Source organism: Scyliorhinus torazame, chromosome 4 (genome assembly GCF_047496885.1).
Source record: "Scyliorhinus torazame isolate Kashiwa2021f chromosome 4, sScyTor2.1, whole genome shotgun sequence".
Lineage (NCBI taxonomy): Eukaryota > Metazoa > Chordata > Chondrichthyes > Carcharhiniformes > Scyliorhinidae > Scyliorhinus > Scyliorhinus torazame.
The window spans coordinates 266,892,331-266,916,348 of record NC_092710.1 but is presented as its reverse complement, the minus strand read 5'-3'; the positions used below and the strand labels follow the sequence as shown (position 1 = coordinate 266,916,348).

General features: G+C 44.5%; 1 protein-coding gene across 1 annotated transcript in view; it reads right to left on the bottom strand.

Moving 5' to 3' along the window:
* mdn1 (midasin AAA ATPase 1) overlaps positions 1 to 24,018 on the bottom strand; it is a 239,387-nt gene that overhangs the window by 48,163 nt on the left and 167,206 nt on the right. The window contains exons 66-77 of the mRNA XM_072499762.1: positions 22,790 to 23,025; positions 19,660 to 19,755; positions 19,462 to 19,556; positions 16,163 to 16,287; positions 14,631 to 14,777; positions 11,799 to 11,908; positions 10,775 to 10,848; positions 8,807 to 8,987; positions 7,968 to 8,127; positions 7,144 to 7,290; positions 6,252 to 6,378; positions 5,629 to 5,734 (exon numbers count right to left, since the gene is read on the bottom strand). Coding sequence (XP_072355863.1) covers positions 5,629 to 5,734; positions 6,252 to 6,378; positions 7,144 to 7,290; positions 7,968 to 8,127; positions 8,807 to 8,987; positions 10,775 to 10,848; positions 11,799 to 11,908; positions 14,631 to 14,777; positions 16,163 to 16,287; positions 19,462 to 19,556; positions 19,660 to 19,755; positions 22,790 to 23,025 — 1,604 coding nt within the window. The remainder of the gene's footprint in view (positions 1 to 5,628; positions 5,735 to 6,251; positions 6,379 to 7,143; positions 7,291 to 7,967; positions 8,128 to 8,806; positions 8,988 to 10,774; positions 10,849 to 11,798; positions 11,909 to 14,630; positions 14,778 to 16,162; positions 16,288 to 19,461; positions 19,557 to 19,659; positions 19,756 to 22,789; positions 23,026 to 24,018) is intronic.

Genomic DNA, 24,018 nt, shown 5'->3' with positions numbered 1-24,018 from the left:
GTTGAGGCCTCTGGGTCTGTACTCAGTTTAAAAGGACGAGGGGGAAACTTTATTTAAACTTACAGGATACTGTGAGGCCTGGATAGAATGGACGTGGAGAGGATGTTTCCACTTGCAGGAAAAACTAGAAGCAGAGGACACAATCTCAGACTAAAGGGACGATCCTTTCAAACAGATGAGGTGGAATTTCTTCAGCCAGAGGGTGGTGAATCTGTGGAACTTTTTGTCGCAGAAGGCGGAGGAGGCCAAATCACTGAGTGTCTTTAAGACAGACAGAGATAGATAGGTTCTTGATTAAGAAGGAGATCAGGGGTTATGGGGAGAAGGCAGGAGAATGGGGATGAGAAAAATATCAGTCATGATTGAATGGCAGAGGGGCCTAATTTTGCTCCTATATCTTATGGTCAGCTTTAACAAAAACTCATTCTAAGGTAAATTCTGTTTATGGGCAATAATTAAATACCTAGATTCTGCTAGTCAGCATTAGATTCGCAATCTTCTGGAAACCCATTCCCCAGGACTGAATTTTCAGGTAAACATATGGGACTGTCGGCACCAGAAATCAGTGCCGACTGCAATTTTAAGGCACTTAAAATACGGTTTCCCCCAGGTGAAAAATTTCACGCCTGTGACGGGGCATCCGATTCATCCATCCATGGTTCACCTGAGCACTTCAATGGCTCCACAGCACTTGCTCTCATTCAAGCCAAGAGGATGGCAGTGAGGAAACTAGCTCCTCGATTCATGGAGGGGGCCCACACTCGTATACTGGATACCGTGGAGGAGGGGTGGACAACAATATACCTTTCGGCTGGGAGGAGACCTTCTAGTAAGTTGAAGATTCCACCTGGGAGACGGTCGCAGTACTGGTCAGTGCCAGCAGCCTGTGACGAAAAAAGAATGACCTACTCTGTTCTGCCAGGGTAAGTGCTCCGCATCTCCTCTTCACACTCCACCTTTGACACCCCTTGGATTGTCACCTTGATCTGGCACCTCAGCAGGGTCCCCAGCACCAAACCGCCCACAAGCTTCCTCATGTCCCCTGGTACTCCATCAGAACCCCTCCCTGCTTAAGCACAGTTCCTACACATGCCAGGTGTCATCAAGTTCTGGCCTGCCAGGGGCCAGCTCACATAATCCCCATTTGTGTTCCTGCAGGAGAAGCTTGCCCAGAACAGACATGAACGAGAGAAGACGGACAGCGGAATGCCCGAGCTGTGAATTCCGACTCCTGGTGAGGAAAGAGCCCTGGATCTTACAGGGGAGGGCAGAGCAGAAACGGGCACGTGATGAGGAACAGTGTCCGACCGCCTACCCTCGACATGACCTCGGAGGGGGACATGGATGAGGCGTCATTACTATCACCTGCACCATCCACCATCGCAGAGATTCACACCTCAGTGGATGACCCCTCATCAGCCAGACTTCTGGGTCACGGTCTGGTGAGAACCACCACTCTGCTTCTGATGCATATCAGGCAAAGGCAGGAATGCCCCAGTGGACTGACAGACAGAAGTCTGCTGGATTTAGCGGTGTCCCAGTCAGGTGGAGTGTCTCTGGACAAGTTTGCCCCTCAGGCTGCTGTAGATGAAAAGGTAGAGAAGAGGAAAAGCAAGAGGGATCGTCAGCGACACTCCTGAGACCACAAAGCTAAATGGAGGAATCCCAAAGCCTTCTGTCGCAGGAGATGGTGCCAGAAGCGTTTGACACACAGGCTAACATTGCAAGGGTGATGTCTGCAGTGGAAAGCACCAGGTCAATGACGGGAACTCCAAAGCATGGCTGCGACTCAGAGGCCCATGGCTGAGGGCTTCATCTGTATGGTTCAGACAATGGTGGGCCTCAAAAAGTCTCATAAGAGGCTTCTGGAGCCCGCTCCAGCTGGCCCATGCACCATGGAGTTACCCAGGGGCCCACAAGTCCCTGGAGGGAGGAGGATCCATTGGAGCATATCCCAGGGCCTTTCAACCAGGAGACCCGAGGACTGCCCAGCCAATATAAATTTCCCCCCTTCCAGAGACCTGTGCAACCCGTGCGCAGCAGGCAAACAGGGTGACACGGCAACGGAGGACATCCACCATGGGCATATCCGGCAACTCGTCGTGGAAGGCAGCAGGCCACCTCCACTTCCAGATTTATATTCTGGGAACACACCCAGACATAGCGGGAGGGTTCGCAAGTGTAAGGAATTGTAGGGGCACAGTGTGGGCACAGATGAAGTGAGGCACAGGTAGTTGGGGGGAATTCGCATTTGTCAAATCTGCACATGGCACCGAATTAACTATTATTGTTCATCACCATCTCAACCCTTCACATTTTTAAGCCTCCGCCCAGTGGCCTAGCACTTCTTCCCATCACAGGACGGTTGTTCTCACTGGCTCTCAATGTCTGCCAGACGGTTAAGCCCACTCAGTGCGAATGTTTCAACAGCAATAGGACTCGGGCATGATTGAGTGAAGCCTAGACCCTGGCTCCAATCGCCCTCTAGAACTAAGGGACAAAGGAATGTAGCACAGAACCTCACTCAGACAAACTGGGGAGTCAGCATCCTGGCAGCAGACAGACAGACAGGAGGCAAACATGAGCAGTAGCTGAGGAGCATTTCAGATTATTCCTCACTATGAGTCAACACCCTCCTGCAACAATTGGGCAGCCGGCAGTCAAGGGCTCTCCTGCCCCAGCACCCTCATGATGAAGATCTCAGCCATGGGACTTCCGGTGGGGTAACGTAGGGCAGTCACTTTCAAACCCAGGGTCGTGCCCAGTGGGTGGGTCACGGGGCCATGCGTCAACAGCACTCCCAATTGCGGGAGGTAGAGCCCAGCGGCATGACCAGCAATTGAAAATGCTTGCCGCAACCAGCTTTCAGAATGCCAACCGTTCCATGCATGCGGGCCCACTGAGCAGTCCACAGGCCCCGAGCCCAGTAGGGCAGATCGCCTCCTCCTGACGTCAGCACACTGACCCAGGAGCAGATTTTAAAAAATGTAAATTGCTGAGGCCTTCCTGCCTGGAACGGCAGCAGAGATAAGGTCATGCTCCCCGTACACTGACATCACGTGTTCTGGATGCGAGAGATATTCCTCCATTTTGCAGCTGCTAGCAGTGCTGGGGTGAACTCCAGGACCTCTGGTCTCCAACCCATGAAGAAGCAGGAACAATGCAGCAAAAAGATGATTGAAGTATGGATTTAATTGTGCCACTGTAATTCAGGATTCAAAAAGTTGTGTCATATGCAGAGAAGCACTGGCCAATGAAAGTTTAAAACCCTCAAAACTTCAAAAAAATTTGAAGACTAAACATGGCGAGTTCGAAGACAAACCTCTTAATTTTTTTCAACGGATGCAGTGAGAACTGAAATCATCAGCTGAAGGAGGCAATGTAACATTGAATGACGAGGCCAATAGGAGATCGTGAGTACCAAGCTAGTTTGCCCGGCACATTAAAAGAAGTGAAAATGGTGGGTCGAGAAGATTGAGTGGCGTGGGTCGCGAAGAATGGCTGGCTCGTAAAAATGTGCCCCCGGCAAAAAACTTTGAAAAACACTGATGTGGGGTGGTGGTGGGGAGGGGCTCCCGCTAGAGTACTGTACTTTGTGGCCCTTTCTCTCAACATCAGAGGGTATTTTCATTTGAAAACCCACATAATTAATAGAATGAGGATCCTGTATGATTGAAATGTCCAGCAAAGTCAGGGGAAAAGAAAGTGGACAGCAGAGATTCGTAGACGGAGGCCTCTCAGAGTTCATCGGCAGGTAAAATGACAGAGTAGCCTCTGGGGCTCCGGCTACTCCACTAAAGCCAAGGTGTTCGAGTATCTTGGCAAAGGAATTTGATAAACACTGGCGGATAAGTTGGAGGACCTCTGGAAATCAGTACAAGTGGCTCCCATCCAAGCGGCTCTGGAGAAGACCAATGAAAACGTGAAAGCCAATCAAGCCATGATAAAAGATATGGAAGTGGCCTTTGAGCCACAGTAATCGGATTGCCTCACTAGAATTGAAGATGTATTCGGTGACCGAAGTGAACAAGCCATTGAAGGCCAAATGTGAATCGTGGGGCTGCCAGAGGGGATGGAAGGTCCAACACCCACTGGAAATAGAACATAGTAAAATACAGCACAGAACAGGCCCTTCGGCCCACGATGTTGTGCCGAACCTTTGTCCTAGATTAATCATAGATTATCATTGAATTTACAGTGCAGGAGGCCATTCAGCCCATTGAGTCTGCACCAGCTCGTGGAAAGAGCACCCTACCCAAGGCCTCCACCCAACACGAAGGGCAATTTATCATGGCCAATCCACCTAACCTGCACATCTTTGGACTGTGGGAGGAAACCGGAGCCCCCGGAGGAAACCCACGCATACACAGGGAGGATGTGCAGACTCCGCACAGACAGTGACCCAAGCCAAAATCGAACCTGGGACCCTGGAGCTGTGAAGCAATTGTGCTATCCACTATGCTACCGTGCTGCCCTTAAGAACAAATTAATCTACACTATATCATTCTACCATAATCCATGAACCTATCCAATAGCTCATGTTTGGCAAGGTGGTGGGAGAGGGTGAATTCACATCCCCTCCTCGGTTGGACCGAGCCCACTGGAGACTCTGGCAGAGGCCTTGTCCTGAGGATCCACGGCATGCAGTAATAGTGAAGGTCCATAGCTTCAAAGAGAAAGAGCAGGTTTGGAGATGGGTAAAGGAACATGGAAACGTTAAACGGGAAGATCAAGCCATCAGGTTCTACCAAGATGTGGGAGCAGAGCTGGCCAAGAGGGCTGTGTTCAATAGAGCCAAGGTCGCTCTGTATAAAAGTGGTGTCCGGTTCAGTGTGGTCTACCCAGCTTGGCTTATAGTGACTTTCGATGGAAAGGACTATTTATTTGATGCAGCAGGAGAGATGTACTCTTTTGTTAAAAAACGGTTGGATGTGGTGTGATTGGGTTTTTGGGTGTTGGGGAATGGCATGCTGAATTGTTGGGGTTTCATGTTTGCTCTTTATTTTCTAGTTCTTATTGGGGTTGAATTTTTACAGTTTTGGTTTAGATTTGGGGTTTAGTTCTATCTGGGGTTCTGTTCAGTTTGTAATGAAAATATTTAGCTCCCTTTCGGAGCGCAATGGTTCGTATGTTTTAGTATTTTGTGGTTTGTAACAGCTTATCTTAATTCTAGTTGGGAGCCTCCCTGCTAATCTAAGAGTTAGCTAACGGGAGTGGTTTTGAAGGATTGGCTGCAGCTCATTTGTAGTAGTTTTTTCAGATAACGAGCTTAGATTTACATTTGAGGTTTGTTAGAAGCAGATTTTAATTGTTTGCATTTGCCTTGCCTCTATTTGCATGTTTAGGGGCATTGTTGTATTCAGTAAATGTTGAGCGTAGTTGCTCACCTTAAGAGTTTACACTCCAAGAGACTCATTTGTAGGTGGGTGGAACAAGTCGTTCACTTGGGTTTTGACGGTCAGGCCAGGAGTGTGGCAATATTAACAAAAGGGGAGACACGGGCACACCCTGGATGTTTCTACACCCACCCCCAATTAAAAGATAAGCGGTGAAAATCACTGGAATCAAAGACACGTGCATTGAGATTCCGCCTGCCAACATTCAAAGAATTCCTGTGACTATCATTACCTTAGCAGGGGTGTGCATCGCTGCCTGGAGGGCAGCACGACGTGCAAGAGATTGATAGAAAAACTTCTGGCAGCCCTCCCATGCTGTGGAAACTTCAGCAAGCAACCTGCAACATTAACAAACATCAATTCTAGATAACTCAAACAGTAGCCTTGCAATCATTTTAATTAAAATGATTCCTCGCAGTTATCAGTCCAAGAGTTAATTACCTCAAATATAACATTGAACTTTCTAGCACTTGTGTAGATTTTCACTCTTCCTTCCAATCTCTAACCACCCTGAAGTCAAGACAGACTTGCTCAAGGCTGCACTAAACAAAACCAGTCACCATGAGATGCAAGAGTATCACAAACATCATGATTTCTCCTCTCTCATCCACAAACATTTCCAGGAAGCTTCCACTCAAAACTCATGCACATATTAGGAAAAAGTTAGGGATGAAGTCTACATCCTACAAATCCATGGACCCGGCACACTTGTACGCAGCTCCTCCCACCCCTCCCCCTGCAGCATTCAACACTTTATTTTTTAAGAAAAAGGTTATGCATGATTGTGTTCAGAACAAATTTGAAGAGCACATTATCTCTCATTTTACATTTCATCTGAAACTATTAACAGCTTACATGTTATCCAGCTCATCATTGCCATCAACTATATTTACAGCTGTCTTCACGTCAAGTGGATGCAGACAAAGTGTGTCTTGAGGAGCTTCTGTTTTAGACCAAGCTAGTCCTTTGCGGTAAGACAGACCTGCAGAGAGAGGAGAGGAAATATACTGCACCATATTTCAGAAATCCGGATGCCCAGTTTACAGCACAGTTGCCTGAAGTAAGGAAAACTCCAGAGGAGCTCTCAAGCCATCAGAATTAATGTTCCTCAGAAGCCACTTTAGAACTCTCCAACCGTGACATTTCTGGAGCAATCCGTCAGCGCAGCAAGGTCTCAATCACAATAAGCAAATTGATACTTTAAATATTCGGAGCACAATTCTTTTGGACCCGATGCTTCCCAAACTGGGGGATTGCTTTGAACAAACCAGGTTTAAATTTTTTTAAATCCACACACTTAGAAATACAAGAGGGAAATGTGGATTAAATTTAAAGGTTCAATCACGCTGATGACATTTAACACCAAATTCAGTTTATTTTGCAATCCGACCATGATTTAGCCTAAGTACTTGCTACACGACACTTGATACAGGGAGTCCCTGGTGATGGTACTCAGGCAAATCTTTACGACAGTATTAACATATCATGCAATGCATAATATCATTCTGCTGAGAGTATAAATATTCTAACACTTCTGTACTTCAAACATGACGTGTCGCTTTTAAGATCACAGTTTCAGTGGTATAAATCCTAACATCATACTTTACAGTAAGGCAAGTTAGCAAGTGCTTGTAAACTTCCCTTTGGCCAGGAGTTGGAAATAACATGAAGTGACAGTTAAACAGTCAAGAATGTTGAAGAATCCATACAGTACATTTTTAGAATTGATGTGATACTTAGCACATACCAATTTCAGTGAGGTTTTTGAAGAGATCAGCCAAGGCCCTTTGCTTCTGCATCAGAATATGTTTGACTTCTGATCTCTGTTTGTCCTTATCAGCTGTTTGATCAACTGCAAGAGACTGGAGATCCTGCACAGCAGTGATGACACCACCTGCAAGCATCAAGATACAAGAGCTTGTAATTCACCTGGCAAAGCTCAACAATAGTTATTGATAAATGGACATCTTGGTATTGTCCTCTTTCCACTGCTGATGGCTATCCAATGTTAACAATTCTTTATACCTGCCCAACTACAAACTTTATCTGCACCTCAAATTTATTCTTTCAGACTACTGAAGTCAATGTTAACAGCATGCATAAGCTGTAATGTATATTGCCAACATGTACAACTGAATACACAAACACTCGAAACCTCATATGGAAAAAACAAAACTCAAATATTCCACAGAGATCTGGACCGGCTCGGAGGGAATTTGGCATGTGCCCTTTTTGGAAATTTATCAATTTACAAAAATTATGGTTTTAGAGTGGAAGGAGCCCATAACAAAATGAAAGACTGTATAATAGCCCTCTGCAAAAAACTTATCCAAATCTCCAACTCACTAGTTACCGATCAGTTTACTGCCACATCATTTTTGTCTTTTCCCCCCCCCAGATTCCTTAACTTTCGATGGAAAGCACATTTCAGCAATTCAACAATTCATTTTTTTTTTTTTTTTTTTTTTTTAAACTGTTTGCATTTGTATTAGGACTACATTCAGGCCATAGTGGAGTTCATGTTGACTAAGTGCATCAGCTGGGAACCCTTAAATTCAAGTCTTGCGATACCTGTAAATTGATCCAGACTTTCCACAAAACTGGGAAGAGAATTTGTCGTCATAAGTTTCAGGCACATTTTCCTCATTCGTTTACTAAGTGCTGGTAGACGGCTCTGAAGAGAACTCCCTTCCACTGAGGCACTTTCTTTTCCAAAGTCAGGAAAAATGACCTGCAATATCATTTGATAGTGGTTAAAAATTATTAAAAGTTTACAGTTATTATAATGCATCGACTAAATAAGGAACTGGACTGTTGCTCTCCTCACTGCCTCCAGAAGAAAAATTGCTATTATGCTACAATATATAGCTCAATTGTAACAATTTTGTTCAAGAGCAGGAGTGTTTCTGACCATGAAGCTTAGTGAATGCTGTTAAAACAGCAAACTTACACCGACAGTCTTAGTGATTCACTTTGTGCATCAAGCTTCATCAATTTAAAGCTTTTATGTATTAATGTAACACAGTATGCCAACAAACATGAATATTCTATTTTAAAAATACCCTGCAGGTGTGGGGTGGGCCAGTGTGTCGAGTGAGCAATTAATTAAAAGTAAGCAAAGTGACCAACAACTTACACTTCCTTGGAGATGATCCAGGGAATAATTGGAAGCAGCAAGTGAAAAGCATCGCAGAAGTGAAGAAGCTTAAGCCGAAGAGTTCAAACTGGAAGTTTAATTTGTCGTAAATCAAAGATGAAAGCTTCATACTCAGTTGCTACAGCTTCTTGAATTGAACAAAAATTAATTTGGTACAATACCTATGCCATCACTCCTTTCCACGGAATTACTGATCAGCGTACATAAACTTCACATACTGTATTCATGCAGAAGCAAGTGTTTATTTATATACCTGCGTCACGTGGCATCTTTCTGAAGCAACCTTTCTAAGCACACAATTCAGCTTCTCCACCTTGGTCGGTTTCTGTTGGTCAACACTATCCGAGCCCCCACCTCCATCCTTTTCGGTTAATGCAGGATAGCATGGATTGTTGAGTGCAGCTTCAAATTTCTTCATAAACTTAAAGAGCGTTCTGTGGATACAGATTATTAAATAAGTTGCATAATGGTCAGGGTGTGCTGCATCTAGGTTTTGGGCACTGAGCTGGCTGCCAGAGGGCAGTGCCGGGACACTGCCAGGGTGGGGGTGGAAATAGAAATGAAAGCAGGAATAAAAATTAAATGAAAACAGAAGCACCCCATGGACATGGTGACCCTCCCATGGGGTGAATGGGCTTTCATTTTATTTCTGCTCCGTGTTTGAAAATGTCAGGAAAAAGGCAGAAAGACAGCTAGCAGGTTTGCCATCTACTTTTACCGCTTGAGACAACATTCAATTCCTCCCATAATTTGTGCTCAAGTTGACATTGAAAATTTAGACACAGATAAAGGTCCATGCCAGTTTTTATACTCCACGAGTCTCCTTCCCCACCCATCTTCATGGTAACCATCAGTTACCATATATCCCTTTTTTAAAATCGAGCCTCCCTTTAGACTATGCTACTCGCCTCAGCTACTCGTTTTAGCAGCTAGTTCTAAATTCTAACCACAAAGTGCTGCAAAAACTCAGCAGTGGTGGAGAGAGAAAGAGAGTTAACATTTCCAGTCCAATATCATGTCTGCAGAACAGAGTTGCGAATAATGATGGATTGGCCATGCAAAATTGCCCTCAAGTGTCCAAAAAGGTTAGGTGGGGATGCTGAGTTACGGGGATAGGATGGAGGTGTGGGGTGTTCTTTCAAGGGGCTGGTGCAGACTCGATGGGCCAAATGGTCTTCTAAATTCTATGATTCTATGACCCCTTTGAAGGAGACAGCTGACTGGTGGTGATTTGACCCAAGATCACCACACCTCAGGCGAGGAACTAGGTTGAATAACCTCAGTTGGCATTGGTCCGAACCCACGCTGTTGGCTGCATCATGAACCAGCTGTCCAGCCAACTGAGCTAAACCACCGCCAGTTCTGAATAAGTGTCATGCTGCACTCTGATGTTAATTCTGTTTCCCTGCTTTTATTGCAGATCTCCAGCAGTCACAATATTTTGCTTTTGTCTAAATGCCAACCACTCATTACATAAAGCTTTATCATAAACTTCGGGTGATCACCTTAATTTATTGCTTTTAGTTTTGGTTGTTTAAACAACTCTTCTATGCTTGTCTTACTAGATCCTTCAATAATCACCATTAGGTCGCCCCTCAGCCTTTTCTTTGCTGAAGACAAGCCACATAGTATAATAGATTGCGGAAAGGAAGATGGGCAAGTGCTCATTTGTTGCAGTCTCCAAAGGTGTGGAATTCCCTCATCTCCACGGATGATAGCGGGGTTGTGTGCTTCTTACAGGATAGAACTGATCCTGGTTACTCAGCTGCATAGTGATACAAACTTGCCCACTTAATAGCATATACAAAAATGAACTGAGGGTTTTGCCTTCTTGCATGTCCTTAGCTCATGTACTAATTTTAACAATAGACTGGAACTGTATGAGCTTAGGAGATGAGAATTCTCTCTCTGGCATAAACTGTAGTTGAAGGAATATATACTCAATCCACGTAGATTTCAATGCTACCACACTATTCTATGCCAGAAAAGTTATTTCATACTTTTACAGCCTATTTTATCAGCAGTGAACCTAATTTTACGATTCTTTCAGTTTACCACCTTGTCTTTAGTCAGCAGGCTTGTATTCAGAGCTGTTTTCTGAATGGACAACTTTTGACAAGTTTTATGTTGGCATGTACAAATGGTTTCTCTAAACTGTTTTGATTTTTATTGATTTGTTAAGCACTCATCAGCTTTCTTTCGAGAAGATTCTTTGTATTACCTGTGTGTTTTCTCCACTGATTGTTTAATGGACCAGAAACTGACATCATTCCATCGGCTAATCTTAACAAAATCCTGTAGACAGACATGACTGAATTAGTGGTGGAGTTTGGAGTTCAATCACCAGTTCAATACTTTTAAACCCAGTAGGAAAATATTTAATTGCACAAGTTAGGTAGAAAAGGTGGCTCTCAGTAATTAGTAGCTAGAAAGGCATGCAAAAGAACAATTACAAATCACCACCTATAATTGCTGCAACGCAAATTTAATATATAACATTTAAATTAACAAACCCACCCAAAAGTCATTCACCACTAAACAATGAACTGAATTAACTTTCTTTTATTGACAATTTGTCATCTTCACGTTTTAAAAAAATCAGCATTATTTTGGAAACTGGGCACAATATCCCTGCACCTTGTTACAGTCAGGTAGAAAAGTTGAACAGGATGTCTCCTCAGTTTAAAAAAAAGGCAGATACAGGTTTGATGTTAACTCCATTCAGTTCCTGCTCAGAATCACATTGGCAACGTGATGCGGATTGAAGTTGTTGCATCTTCCAGCTGGGTTGAAGGGGTGGCAGAGAAAATAAGTGATTTACAGGAGTCAAGTCACAGCTGAGTGACCAGTGTAGCTGCTACCAGGCTAGTGGTCAGAAGCAGCACTTGACCATCAGTGTTAGGTCGTGCTGATCAAAGGCAAGCATTTTTCTAGAAGTGTGGGAGGAAGGTATTCACATAATAAAGACTCAAGTGGAAATATCTCCACAGGCCTTTAAAAGTGTATTTTAGGGATTAAGTATAAAATATGTCAAAAGGAAAACGGTAAAGCAATGCTATTAACATACCCAAGCTTGATGTCTGGAATGACGCAAGCTTTAGCACCATGATGTCCAAGATTATAAGCATATTACCATCCAAATGCACTTAACCGGTCACAGCCAGCAGGCAGTCAAATCATCCACTTTAAATAAAGACTCAAACAAAGCACTGGAGCACTACTTCATTTTCACCCCTCTTTGTTACCTTCAGTTCTTTCTCTATCGGATGTCGGAGTTCAGTTATTTTAGCCTGAATACTTTCTGAAAATTGCTTGTAGTAGTTGTATAAATTCCAGAGTAAACTGCACATGACATCTGCAATAGAAAGTTTTCTGGTTAATAGTCTTCACTTATTCTTTAGTTGTGACCAAAGACATTCTCAAACCATAAACCAAATAACTTATCGTTTGCATTTCTTCTGTGCATTTTCTATACTCTTTCATCAAAAACACTTAAGCTATTGAGGATGTACATACAAGAAATAGACATTAAATGCTTAAACTGCCAACTCAACCGTCGGAACATTACCTTTGTGCATCCATACCTCACCCTTGCTATCAATGAAGCATTAATCCATACCTGGGCAGCACGTTAGCACAAGTGGCTAGCACTGTGGCTTCACAGCGCCAGGATCCAAGGTTAGATTCCCCGCTGGGTCACTGTCTGTGCAGAGTCTGCACGTTCTCCCAGTGTCTGCGTGGGTTTTCTCCGGGTTCTCCGGTTTCCTCCCACAGTTCAAAGACGTGCCGGTTAGGTGGATTGGCCATGCTAAATTGCCTTTAATGTCCAAAATTGCCCTTAGTGTTGGGTGGGGTTATTGGGTTACGGGGATAGGGTGGAAGTGAGGGCTTAAGTGGGCCGGTGCAGACTCGATGGGCCGAATGGCCTCCTTCTGCACTATGTTCCATGTTCAACTCTCTCCATTTACATAAATTGCAACTCATGTAGAAGTCCACTATTCATATTCCATCATTCAATCCTGCAGAGTTATACACAGTTTATTCAAACCTCCAGTGGCCATCTCTCCCCAAGCACATGGACTTTAAACTCCTTCCAGACTTTTTAAAAAAAAATAAACATTTTATGGAGGTATTTTTTGTTTTACAACAATGACAAAATAAACAATGTACATGAGCCTATAAACGGTGCAAAAAGCCTGCTTCCTCCCTTACAGGTCCCACCTTTATTAACCCCCTACTCCAAGCTAAACTAACCGCCCCCCCCCCCCTTTCTGCTAACGATTAATTTTCTGCAAAAAATCAACGAAATGGTTGCCACCTCCGGGCGAACCCTAACAGTGACCCTCTCAAGGCGAACTTGATTTTCTCCAAACAGAGAAAGCTAGCCATGTCAGATAGCCAGGTCTCAGACATCGGGGGCTTTGAGGTCCTCCAAGATAATAATATCAGTCTCCGGGCTACCTGGGAAGCAAAGGCCAGAACATCTGCCTTACTCCTCCTGGATTCCCAGATCTTCCGACACCCCGAAAATCGCCACCTCCGGACTTGGTGCCACCCTTGTTTTTAAACACCATGGACATGACATCTGCAAACCACTGCCAGAATCCCCTGAGTTTTGGGCATGTCCAAAACATGTGGACATGGTTCCTCTCCCCCCCCCCCCCCGCACATCTATCTTCTACCCCAAAGAACCTGCTCATCCGGGCCACTTGTCATGTGAGCCCGGTGAATGACCTTCAACCGTATCAGGCTGAGCCTGGCGCATGTTGTGGACGCGTTGACTCCACTCAACGCATCCACCCAGAGACCATCCTCCATCTCTCCTCCCAACTCCTCTTCCCACTTGCGCTTCAGCTCCTCACTGTGCATCCTCTGACCCCATGAGTTCCTTATAGATGTCAGAGACCTTCCCTTCTCCCACCCACATTCTGGAAAATACCCTATCCGGTATCCCCCTTCGTTGGAGGAGTGGGAAGGTTAAGACCTGCCTACGTAGCAAGTCCTGCACCTGCAGGCACCCGAATTCCATTCCCCTCGCCAATTGAGGGCCGAAGGGCCTGTACTGCGCTGTAATGTTCTATGTTCTAATCCAAATTTCTCCTCCAGCTCCCTCAAGCTAGGAAAGCTCCCCTCTATAAACATATCCCCCATCCTCTCAATTCCTGCCCTCTGCCATCTCCAAAACCGCCCCGTCCATCTTTCCCGGGGCAAACCGGTGATTATTACAAATTGGAGACCAGACCGATGCTCCCTCCGCTCCCACATGCCTCGTCCATTGCCCCCAGACTCGGGGCTGCCACCACCACGGGGCTGGTGGAGTACCGTGCCGGTGGGAACGGCAGAGGCGCAGCTGCCAACGCCCGCAAACTGGTGCCCTTGCATGAAGCCGCCTCCATACACTCCCATGCCGACACTCTCTCCCTTCTTTCTCTCCCCCCCCCCCCCCCCACCCACTTTCTAATCATGGCTATATTCGCTGCCCAATAATAGTTACTGAAATTTGGCAGCGCCAGCCCGTCCTCTCCCTGGCCCCGCTCAAGCATCCCCCATTTAAAAATATATATATATACTCGCGGTGTCTTGCCCGCCCATGCAAAGCCAGTGATAACTTTGTTAACCCGTTTAAAAAAGGACCGCGGAATAAAGATGGGGAGACACTGGAACACAAACAGGAATCTCAGAAGGATCGTCATCTTCACCGTCTGCACCCTCCCAGCTAATAAGTCCTTCCAGTCTTGTTCAGTTTTGTCTACAATATGCGCCAGCCCAACATCCCAAAATATCCCATGCTCTGAACGTACCTTTTTTTTTTAATAAAGAAAGCGCTAAATGTCTTTGAATTCACTCTAATCTTCAGTCCACCAACCTCCAAAACCCAAAAGGAAAAGTCTCCAACTGGGCCTCCAGTCCCTTCCTTCAACCAGCCTCCCAGTTTCAGCTCCACAGTCTCATGTAATGCAACTTGGGGACATTGTGTTACAAGGCCCTGCTATTCAATCCATAACCTGATGGTCAGGAGGCAAGCTATTAGTTGTCTGCACAGCAAGTTCTATACATTATGGGACATAAATAATTACCTTTTCCCTCCTGCTCTGGCACTGCCAAAACATGACAGTGAAATGCCAACAGCATTGACAGACGACAATGAAACTCTCCCAGAGTAGCTCCTTCAATGAAATTTTTCACTGTGTTGATGACTGCCGGTAGTGTCATCTGCTCCACTTCTGCCCAGAGTAATAAAAGCACAAGTTTAGTAAGAAAAAAAAAAAATGTTTGGGCATAACGCTGAACAGGTGATTTTCGCTAATAAAAACAGAAAATGCTGGAAATTCTCAACAGGTCTGCCAGTGCATTGTGCTGGAATGAGTAGAACAACGTCAGCTGGGTCACGACAGTGACAGGAGTCTTTGGAAGTTGAGCACGGACAATGTAACCTCCTGATGAGGAATTCAAGATTCTTCACCGGACATTACTTCGGTCATCCGGGGAGCACATCAAAAAAAATCACCAGTCAGCAGAATTCAAGTACCTATCACATAATGGCTAATGCAAGGATTCTATTACTTCCTGATGGAAACCACAGTGTAAGAATAGAGCCAATTTCACAGATAACCTTTCCACAAGAAACTTTCATAAGGCCGCAGTCAGTCAAGAGTTGTCCAAGCAGTGGAATTATGTCAGGCGAGGTAAAAGCATAACTGAAGTAAAAAGGAACTCCAGCAAATTTCTGAAGGCACTAAAAGAGATAACGAGGCAGAAGTGGAAAGAATTCCATTGTGTGGAGAAAAGAGGATAAAGGAACAGTTATCTATTAATTTTGAATATATTTTAAGTGGCTGGTATTAATAACCACGGATATAAATTTTGCACTGTTTGGATTCTACCAGGGCCACGCCACTCAAAACCTCATTACAAGCTTGGTTCAACCATGACGAAACAGCTGAATTCCAGGAGGTGCAAGAGACTACCCTTGCTTGACATCATGGGAACATCTGACCAAGTGTGGCATCAAGGAAGCCCAGGAAAACTAAAAAGTCAATGGGAATGGCATTTCTTTCACCAAATCCCTCACCATCATTCTTTTCGAACACCATTGATGCATGCAGCAACTTGTCAAGGTTTCTGCGACAGCACCTCCCAAACCTACAACCACCTCAAAAAGGACAAGGCATCAGGTGCTGTGTTTTTTTACATTACTGGATAAAATCTCAGAACTTCCTACGTAGCACAAAAAGGCTGCACCTTCAAAGTCAATAAATGCTGGCTTTGCTTGCAATACGAACATCCCACAAATAAATAAGATCACCAAATCTTGACAATTAACACTGTAAACTAGAATCAGTTGTTATAGGTTTGATTTTGTTAATTGATAATTAGTTATTAAAGGCATCATCCCCACCCATGACACTCTTAAATTCAACAATTAGAAACAGCTCAACAAAGTTCTGATCAAATTCATGTGATTGAAAGTTTCAGATGTCAAACACGACAGACCCAAATCCTGCAGTCTAATATTGTAAACTCAGGTGGTTCTGAAGTGCCTATGTGTTGATGAACTGGCTTCGTAATTTCACCACTATTCAATAAAATAAAAACAATGCTGCATTACCTTGCACATTTTCTTCCCTTTGCTCCTGAAGGTATTTTTCAATGAGCTGGTATATTGAAAACCAATGCTTGGTTGATTTCTCCATGTGTCTTTTCATCACAACGTTAAGACTATTAGACCAGCAACTGTGGGCAGAGATTAAGCGCATCATGATTTACTGAAGGCTGGGGAACATTGATCAAACCTTTGCTTCAAAAGCATGTAATTGAAAACTGTAGTCTTCCATCACAGTTCGGTTCACATCTGACAGTAAAAAAAAAAAACTTGCTCAAAAAGGCAGATTTAATTTTTAACAAATTTGAATTCATTGTTAGAGGGAAATTGCCAGACACCAACCTGCCCATCAGTCGGTGGAAGAGAGCAAGCTGTTGATTCTTTTAACTGCTACAAGTAGCAGGCAGCCTTGACAATGCCAGTAAAATAACCATTATCCAGAAGCTCAACTAAACACAAAAGTCAAACAGATTTCATAATTGAACTGCAAGAGCTTCAGGGTTGATTGAGGAACGACAGGAAAAAAATAAAAATCGACATGGGTACGACCATTACACGTGAGAATACCACCCACCAGGGATGTGGCACATACTCGTGCTACTCGACCAACGTTGTCTACCTCATACGTTGCAGGAAAGGATGTCCGAAGCGTGATACATTGGCGAGACCATGCAGACGCTACGACAACGGATGAACAGACATTGCGCAACAATTGGCAGGCAGGAATGTTCTCTTCAAGTCGGGGAACACTTCAGCAGTCAAGGGCATTCAGCCTCTGATCTTCGGGTAAGCGTTCTCCAAGGCGGCCTTCAGGACACGCGACAACGCAGAATCGCCGAGCAGAAACTTGTAGCCAAGTTCCGCACACATGATTATAGCCTCAACCGGGACTTGGATTCATGTCGCATTACATTCACTCCCCACCATCTGGCCTAGGCTTGCAAAATCTAACCAACTGCCCCAGCTTGAGACAATTCACACCTCTTTAACCTGCTTCGTCTGGACCTGTAAAGACTTAATTACCTGCAAAGACTCACATTCAAAGTATCGTCTTGCATTTTTGACTTTGTCTATATACATGTTTCTGGAACCTACCTCTTCATTCACCGGAGGAAGGAGCAGTGCTCTGAAAGCTAGTGATTCGAAACAAACCTGTTCGACTTTAACCTGGTGTTGTAAGACCTCTTACTATGCTTACCCCAGTTCAACGCCAGCATCTCCACACTGTTTTTGAATCGTGTGCACTCAGACTTTTCTATCTCCCGCCCGATGGAAGAGGTTGGAAGATAGAATCACCCAGGTGGGAGGGATCTTTGATGATGCAGCCCACTTTCCCAAAGCAGTGGGAGGTGTAGACAGGGCAATGGATGGGAGGCAGGTTAGTGTGATGGACTGGGCTGTGTTCACTACTCTCTGTAGTTTCTTATGGTCTTGGGCCAAGCAGTTGCCATTACCATGCTGTGATGCAGTCAGATAGGATGCTTTCTATAGTGCATTTGTAAGTATTGGTAAAAGTCAATGTGGCCATGCCAAATTTCCTCAGTTTCCTGAGAGAGATAGTGGCAGAGGCAGTCAGGACTGCCAGGAGGTGATGGCTTGGGGTCCCTGAGGGGTGGGTGTCATTGGTCAGGTCTCTGCCCTCAGAGGGGCAGAGAACCAGGGAGGGCTCCAAAGGCCACAGTGCAGGTGTCATCTGGTTGGGGCAAGCTCTGCTGATCCATTGCTTCCTCTACAATGGGGCAGCACTTCAGAGCAGTGCCAGTATTTGGTGGGCCCCAATTGAGCTTGGCCACACCCACCCCCTTGATTCACTCGGGGCAGCCTGATGATTATAGAGGCTCGCTAAGCATTCACAGGACACAGTGAACAGTGCGAGGTGCCAGCAGCATGTACTTAGCACCAGATGAGTGCATTTAAAACACACACTGCAGCAATGGCAGTCTGAGCTCGGTCACCCCAATTGTACCCAGAGTCCATGGACCTAGCACCAAGTTGTTCCCAGCTACAGCTCCCGGCCCACAGTTAGCCAACAATTTAGGAGAGTTTTCAGAGTATTTTAAGCCTCCCTTGGCAGCCAATGCGCCCAGTCGCTGCTTGTAAATACTTACACTAAATTGTGTTCTTGTGAATTCTGCCAAGAGGGGTGGAGCATAAAGTGTCCACCACAAATGATAGTTTTGCATGGACCCATTGCCGCAGGCGCAAATTTCGATACTGGCACCAGCGAGGGACCAGAGCATGGCTTCAGGTGCAAAATGGATTTTTTCCATTTCCTGCAATTCTCCGCCCAATTGAGGTTCTCCGGCTTCCCAAAGCGGAGACCCCAGTCCTATGCCTACCACTCTTCATAAGATTATAGGAACCAAGAGCAGAAGTAGGTCATTCAGCCCAGAATCTGCTCCACCATTCAACAACATCATGACTGGTCTTACCTCAACGCCATTTTCTTGCATTTGATATCCTGAATATCTAGAAACCTATTGATCCCAGTCCTGAATATACTCAATGACTGAACTTCCACCACCCTTTAGCATTGATAATTCCAAAGACTCATCAATTCTGAGACTGTGTCCCCTGGTTCTACACCACCCTGCTAGGAGAAACATCCTTCCTTCATCTATTCTGTTGAACCCTGTAAGAATTTTGTAAGCTTGAATGAGATCACCTCGTATTCTTCCGAACTCTAGAAAATACAGGCCCAGTCTCCTCGACCTCTCCTCATGGGACATACCCACCACCCCATGATCAGTCTGGTGAACCTTCACTGCACTTCCTCTATTGCAAGAATATCCTTCCTTAGATAAGGAGATTAAAACTACACAATGTTCCAGGTGTGGTCGCACCAAGGTTTTGTACAATAGCAGCAAGACGTCGTTATTCCTGTACTTGAACCCTCTTGCAATAAAGTCCAACATATCACTTGCCTTTCCAATTGCTTGCTGCACGTGCATGTTATCTTTCAGTGACTCAAGGACACCTTTGGACATCAACACTTTGAAATGAAATGAAAATCGCTTATTGTCACAAGTCGGCTTCAAATGAAGTTACTGTGAAAAGCCCCTAGTCGCCACATTCTGGCGCCTGTTTGGGGAGGCTGTTACGGGAATTGAACCGTGCTGCTGGCCTGCCTTGGCCTGCTTTAAAAGCCAGCGATTTAGTCCTGTGCTAAACAGCCCCTCACTTCCCCAGCACTAGATCGATGGTAGCAAGGGTTTTAAGACACAATGTGTAATTCCTAGCAGTCTGCTGCTACAGGAAAAATTGCAAATTTGTCTAGAGTGGCTAACCTAAATAATGATTCTTACTTTAGCTCCAGTTTGCGCCACTGAATGATCAGTTGACTAACAGCATCGAGGTGCTGCCGTAAGGACACAGATCGACTGGCATTCTCTTCCCAGTCCTGAAAAATAAAAACAGTTTGCTTGTTCAGAATGATGAACCACCGCTGGAATACAGGTTTTGTTGGTGTGGGGAGCAGGACAATGAGAAGAGGGATGGCTCACCTGGGATTTGCTCAAGAGGATCTCCATGCCGTTTAAGAACTTCGCTAAAGCACAGGAAACCGGAAAACTTCTAATTCTGTCCATTACGACCAACAGCTGTACAATAAGAAGGATACAGTCTTGAACTTCACGCCAAAATCTTGCCAGGCCACACAATACAGCAAGGCATATTCAAAATCGCAGACATGTGTCTGTTGCCAAATTGAGGCTCAAAAGCTGCTAATAAATCTGTCACTGGGGACAATTAAACAAAGCATCTGAAGGAAACGGAACAAGATGGTGGCAAATGTGAGAAATACATAGCAGGCCCAAGTAAACACCAAGTTGAGACTCAGACAGTACTCAAGGGGTTCAATCTGAAATATTCATATTTTCTGCAGATGTTAATGGATATATTTTGTTTTTTCATCTTAATTAACACTGCAGCTGTACATTCTTTTTCACTGCTATTATTGTAGCTCACTCTTTCTCTCACACCCTTTTCTACCAACCCTTTATATAAAGAAATATTTTATTAAGCCCATCAAATAATGGAAAATTTCAGAAACTAACATGGTCCAAAGTGCTAAGGCTCTATCTCAGGTAGTGGTCAAAACAGTTTAAACCAGATGTTATTGGGGGAGAAACAATTTGGCAGCAGTAGATAACAAATGATTCAAACTACCATATTGGCGAGTGCCCTTCTCAAGCGCACTCCAGGTGTACAACAGAAAATGCTTTACGCTGCACCAGGCTTTCTATTCGAATTGGGGATGCCAACAACCCATATCCAAAGAAATATGAGCAGAAGACAACCATATGGCCGGTCAGGTCTGCTCCGCTATTTAATACAGTCAAGGCGGATCTTGGGCTCCAACTCATCCTGCCCACTGTCCATATCCCACTATTCACTGATCCATCAGAAATCCGTCTATCTCAGCCTCAAGTATTTTTCAAGGCGGTGGTTGTACACTAAGGTCCCGCCTTCTCAACCTTGACCCGCGTCTGAAATGTGGTGACCCTCAGGTTAAATCACCACCAGTCAGCTCTTCCCCTCAAAAGAGAAGAGCAGCCTATGATCGCCTGGACCTGCGGCGACTTTTATTCACAACCCTCTCGGGTAGAAAATTTCAAAGATTCACAACAATTTGAGTGACGCAATTTCTCCCCATCTCAATCCTAAATGATTGGCCCCCTATTCAGAGATTGTGCCGAGTTTTAGATTTCCCCTCACAATGTAAACAAGTTCTCAATGTCTACTCTACCTATTCCCTGGAGTCTTGTATGTTTCAATCAATCAGTGTGCCTCTTATTCTTCCAAACTCCTGCCCAATTTACTCAGCCTCTCATAAGACAACCCTCTCACCCCCAAGGCCAATTTAGTGAACCTTCACTGCGCCATCTCTAATGCAAGAATATCTTTCCTTCAATGTGCAGTGTACCAGATGTGGTTACACCAAAAGCTCTGTACCATGGTAACAGGTCTTATTTATTCCTATTCACTAATTCCCTTGCAATAAATATCATTTGTGCTGCTAATTGCTTAATGTACTTGCATGCCAACCTTCTGCATTCCTTGTACAAACACATACAGGTCTCACAGAACATCTATATTTACATGTTTCCACACCTTCCAAAAAAAAACACATTGTGCTCATAAGAATAGGGAAGCACAAAGAATAATTTGACACTTTGGAAAGAACTTTGGTCAATTAAAAGAATGGTAGAGATACAGTAATTCGCCTTTGGTTCACAGAGGCCGAATGCTTCTGCTGCCGTTTGCTGCGGGTGAAATGGCAACACCTGTGGAAAATCTCATGATACTGCTGAAACGAAAACCTCGGCGGAGAGATCTCATTCTCAGATTCTCCCCGCCCCTGCTGCAATCCGGTTTCCGCATTAAAATAGGTTTTGATCATTTTAAATATACTTAGAGGGCTTCCCCACGACATGTTACCCACCTTCCCGCCCCCCCCCCCCCCCCTCGCCAATCACCCCCAAAGTATTTTCCCCCTTGTCAACACTACGTTTACAACTGCTTTTGCAAAACATGAAACAATCAAGGGGAACCCACCAAGGGTGCCAAGTATAGACCCCAGGTGGTTTGGGGAGGGGGCACAGCTTCCAGGCACTGCCAAAGCCAGGCCCACTGGGGAGCTCCATTGATCGGGGCGGGTGCACTATTCTTTCCAGTGTTTTTGATATCTGTGGAATCAGCGTTGCCTGCTCAATCAGGCTCCATCCTGCCAGCAAAATCCACGCCCCCAGACTTTGAGACCTGCAGAGAAAACTCAAGCCGTGCAGCTGGAGAGCTGCACACCAGTTTCCTCACCTCAGCCAGCATTCTGTGCAGAGAATACATAATTTCTCCTGGATTATGGTAGTGGGAAATAAAGCCCAAGAGGGAAGGTGGAGCAATTAAATAAAGATAAATAGAGGCAAGCCAACAGTATTAGACTAAAATTGGTTGAACTTAAAAACAACAGGCCCAGCTCACATGGATTTTGCAAGTTGAGGAAAAGCAGCGTCTGATTAAAATCTTTCAATCAAATAGGTTTGAATATGAAGTTGGACCAAAAGGCTTCACGGCAATATGTTCAAAAAGGGTGAATTCTAAATATATTCAGACATGCCCAACCTAGTGTGATTGAATGTCTAATGCTTTTGGGCTGAATAATATAGAAGCATAGTGCAGGTATTTCACAATATTACGTTGAAGATTATTTCAATCCTAAATGAGGTGTTAGCGCTTAAACATTAGGCCAACTATAAAGGCACTTCGTTTATTTTAATGCACTATTGGGTCAGTGCTGAAGGGTGAACTATATAATCAGAGCTAAACTGGCACATTGTGTACAGAGGAAAACCCCAAATTTTGTCTTTGCCCAGTCCATGCTAATTGTCATTTACTAATCCCACTTCAAAACAAAATCTACGTTTTATCCCCATCTAATGCAAGGAGAAAAGATCCACTGGCTGGAGAAAAGTGAATGGGTAAAATGACACAAATCTAGGACCAGAGATCCATGTTATTTAAGAGCCGAAGGCAAGATGCTTCAAAATGTTAAACATCAATACTGCCAGGGTGAATACTGAGCACAAAACTGGATCAAGAGTGAAGTGCAGAATGCAGCAATTGGATTCTCCTTACCTGCAGCAGAGCTGGGTGGTCAGGCCAGTCCAATAGTAATTCTTTCACTTTATGCGTGAAATTCCTCAGGACAGGCTGACACTTTTTAGCCTGTTGAACATTTGGATGCTGGTAGAAATCGTAAGTATCTTCCTGGGGTAGGATGAGCTCAGAGGCTTCTTCTCCCCCCACAGAGTTTTGGATGAGAGCACTGATTAATAACTGACCACCATGAAGTTGTCCGCTCAAGGAAGCATCTAACCCAAGGTAAACAAATATTACACTTAAATGAATAACATAATTATCCATTGATTGGGCTAGTAACAAAATGAGCGCAATTGTAATACATACAGTTCAACTTCGCAGTTTTCACACTATTGCCCATGTTTGCTTTTTAATTATGTTCCGTTAGAGTTCATTTTGGGGAGAAATAATGACAAATATTATCCCAGAATCTTTATATCTTTGGAGACCATCACTAACTTTGCATCTTCAGCAAATTTAGCTATTGTGCTTGTGAAACTTCACTCCAAATCACTTATGGATGTTGGCCAAGAAACAGAGATCAACCCTTGCTCTTCTTGGAATTATGTCATGGGATCATCTATACCCACCTTAATCATAACGGGAACCTCAGTTTAACGCTGTACCTATTGTTCAGCACCTAAAATGTCGTAATGGCCTGCCAGCCTGTATCGTATGGTTGAGTGCAGGCTAATCTCTCAACTTTCTAACTGGGGAGGCTCACATCAACAATTAAGCAATGCTGAGGGGGCAGCCGCCTCAATGCCACTCCGACTGGAGTTCTGGCTCTCATAACCAAGGAAGATTTTAAAGCAAGTTTAATAGATGAACTTGAGTTCCAAATGAAAAATGGGAAAAGATATGCTGATCCATCCAGCTAAAATTATGGAGTTAGAATAACACTTTAATTTCCTGCTCCGCTTTTCTCCTATATCTTCCTCAAAACCATGTTAAGTCAAGTTATGCAGTAGTCCGATTCATGTTTGGTATCTGGAGTTTCACCCGAATTCCGACTGCATCATTCACCCAGCATCAGACTGCACTGGCATCACAGCCCTTTCCCTTTTTACTGGCCTGAAACATTGTCTATACAATTATCTGGAGAAGTTCACTGCAAGATGGAGATAATGTGACACAGGACTAACAATCCAGAGAGTCAGGCTATTGCTCTGGGGGTACTGTTTCAAATCCCACCACGACGACAGGTGGAAGTTAAAGACAACTTA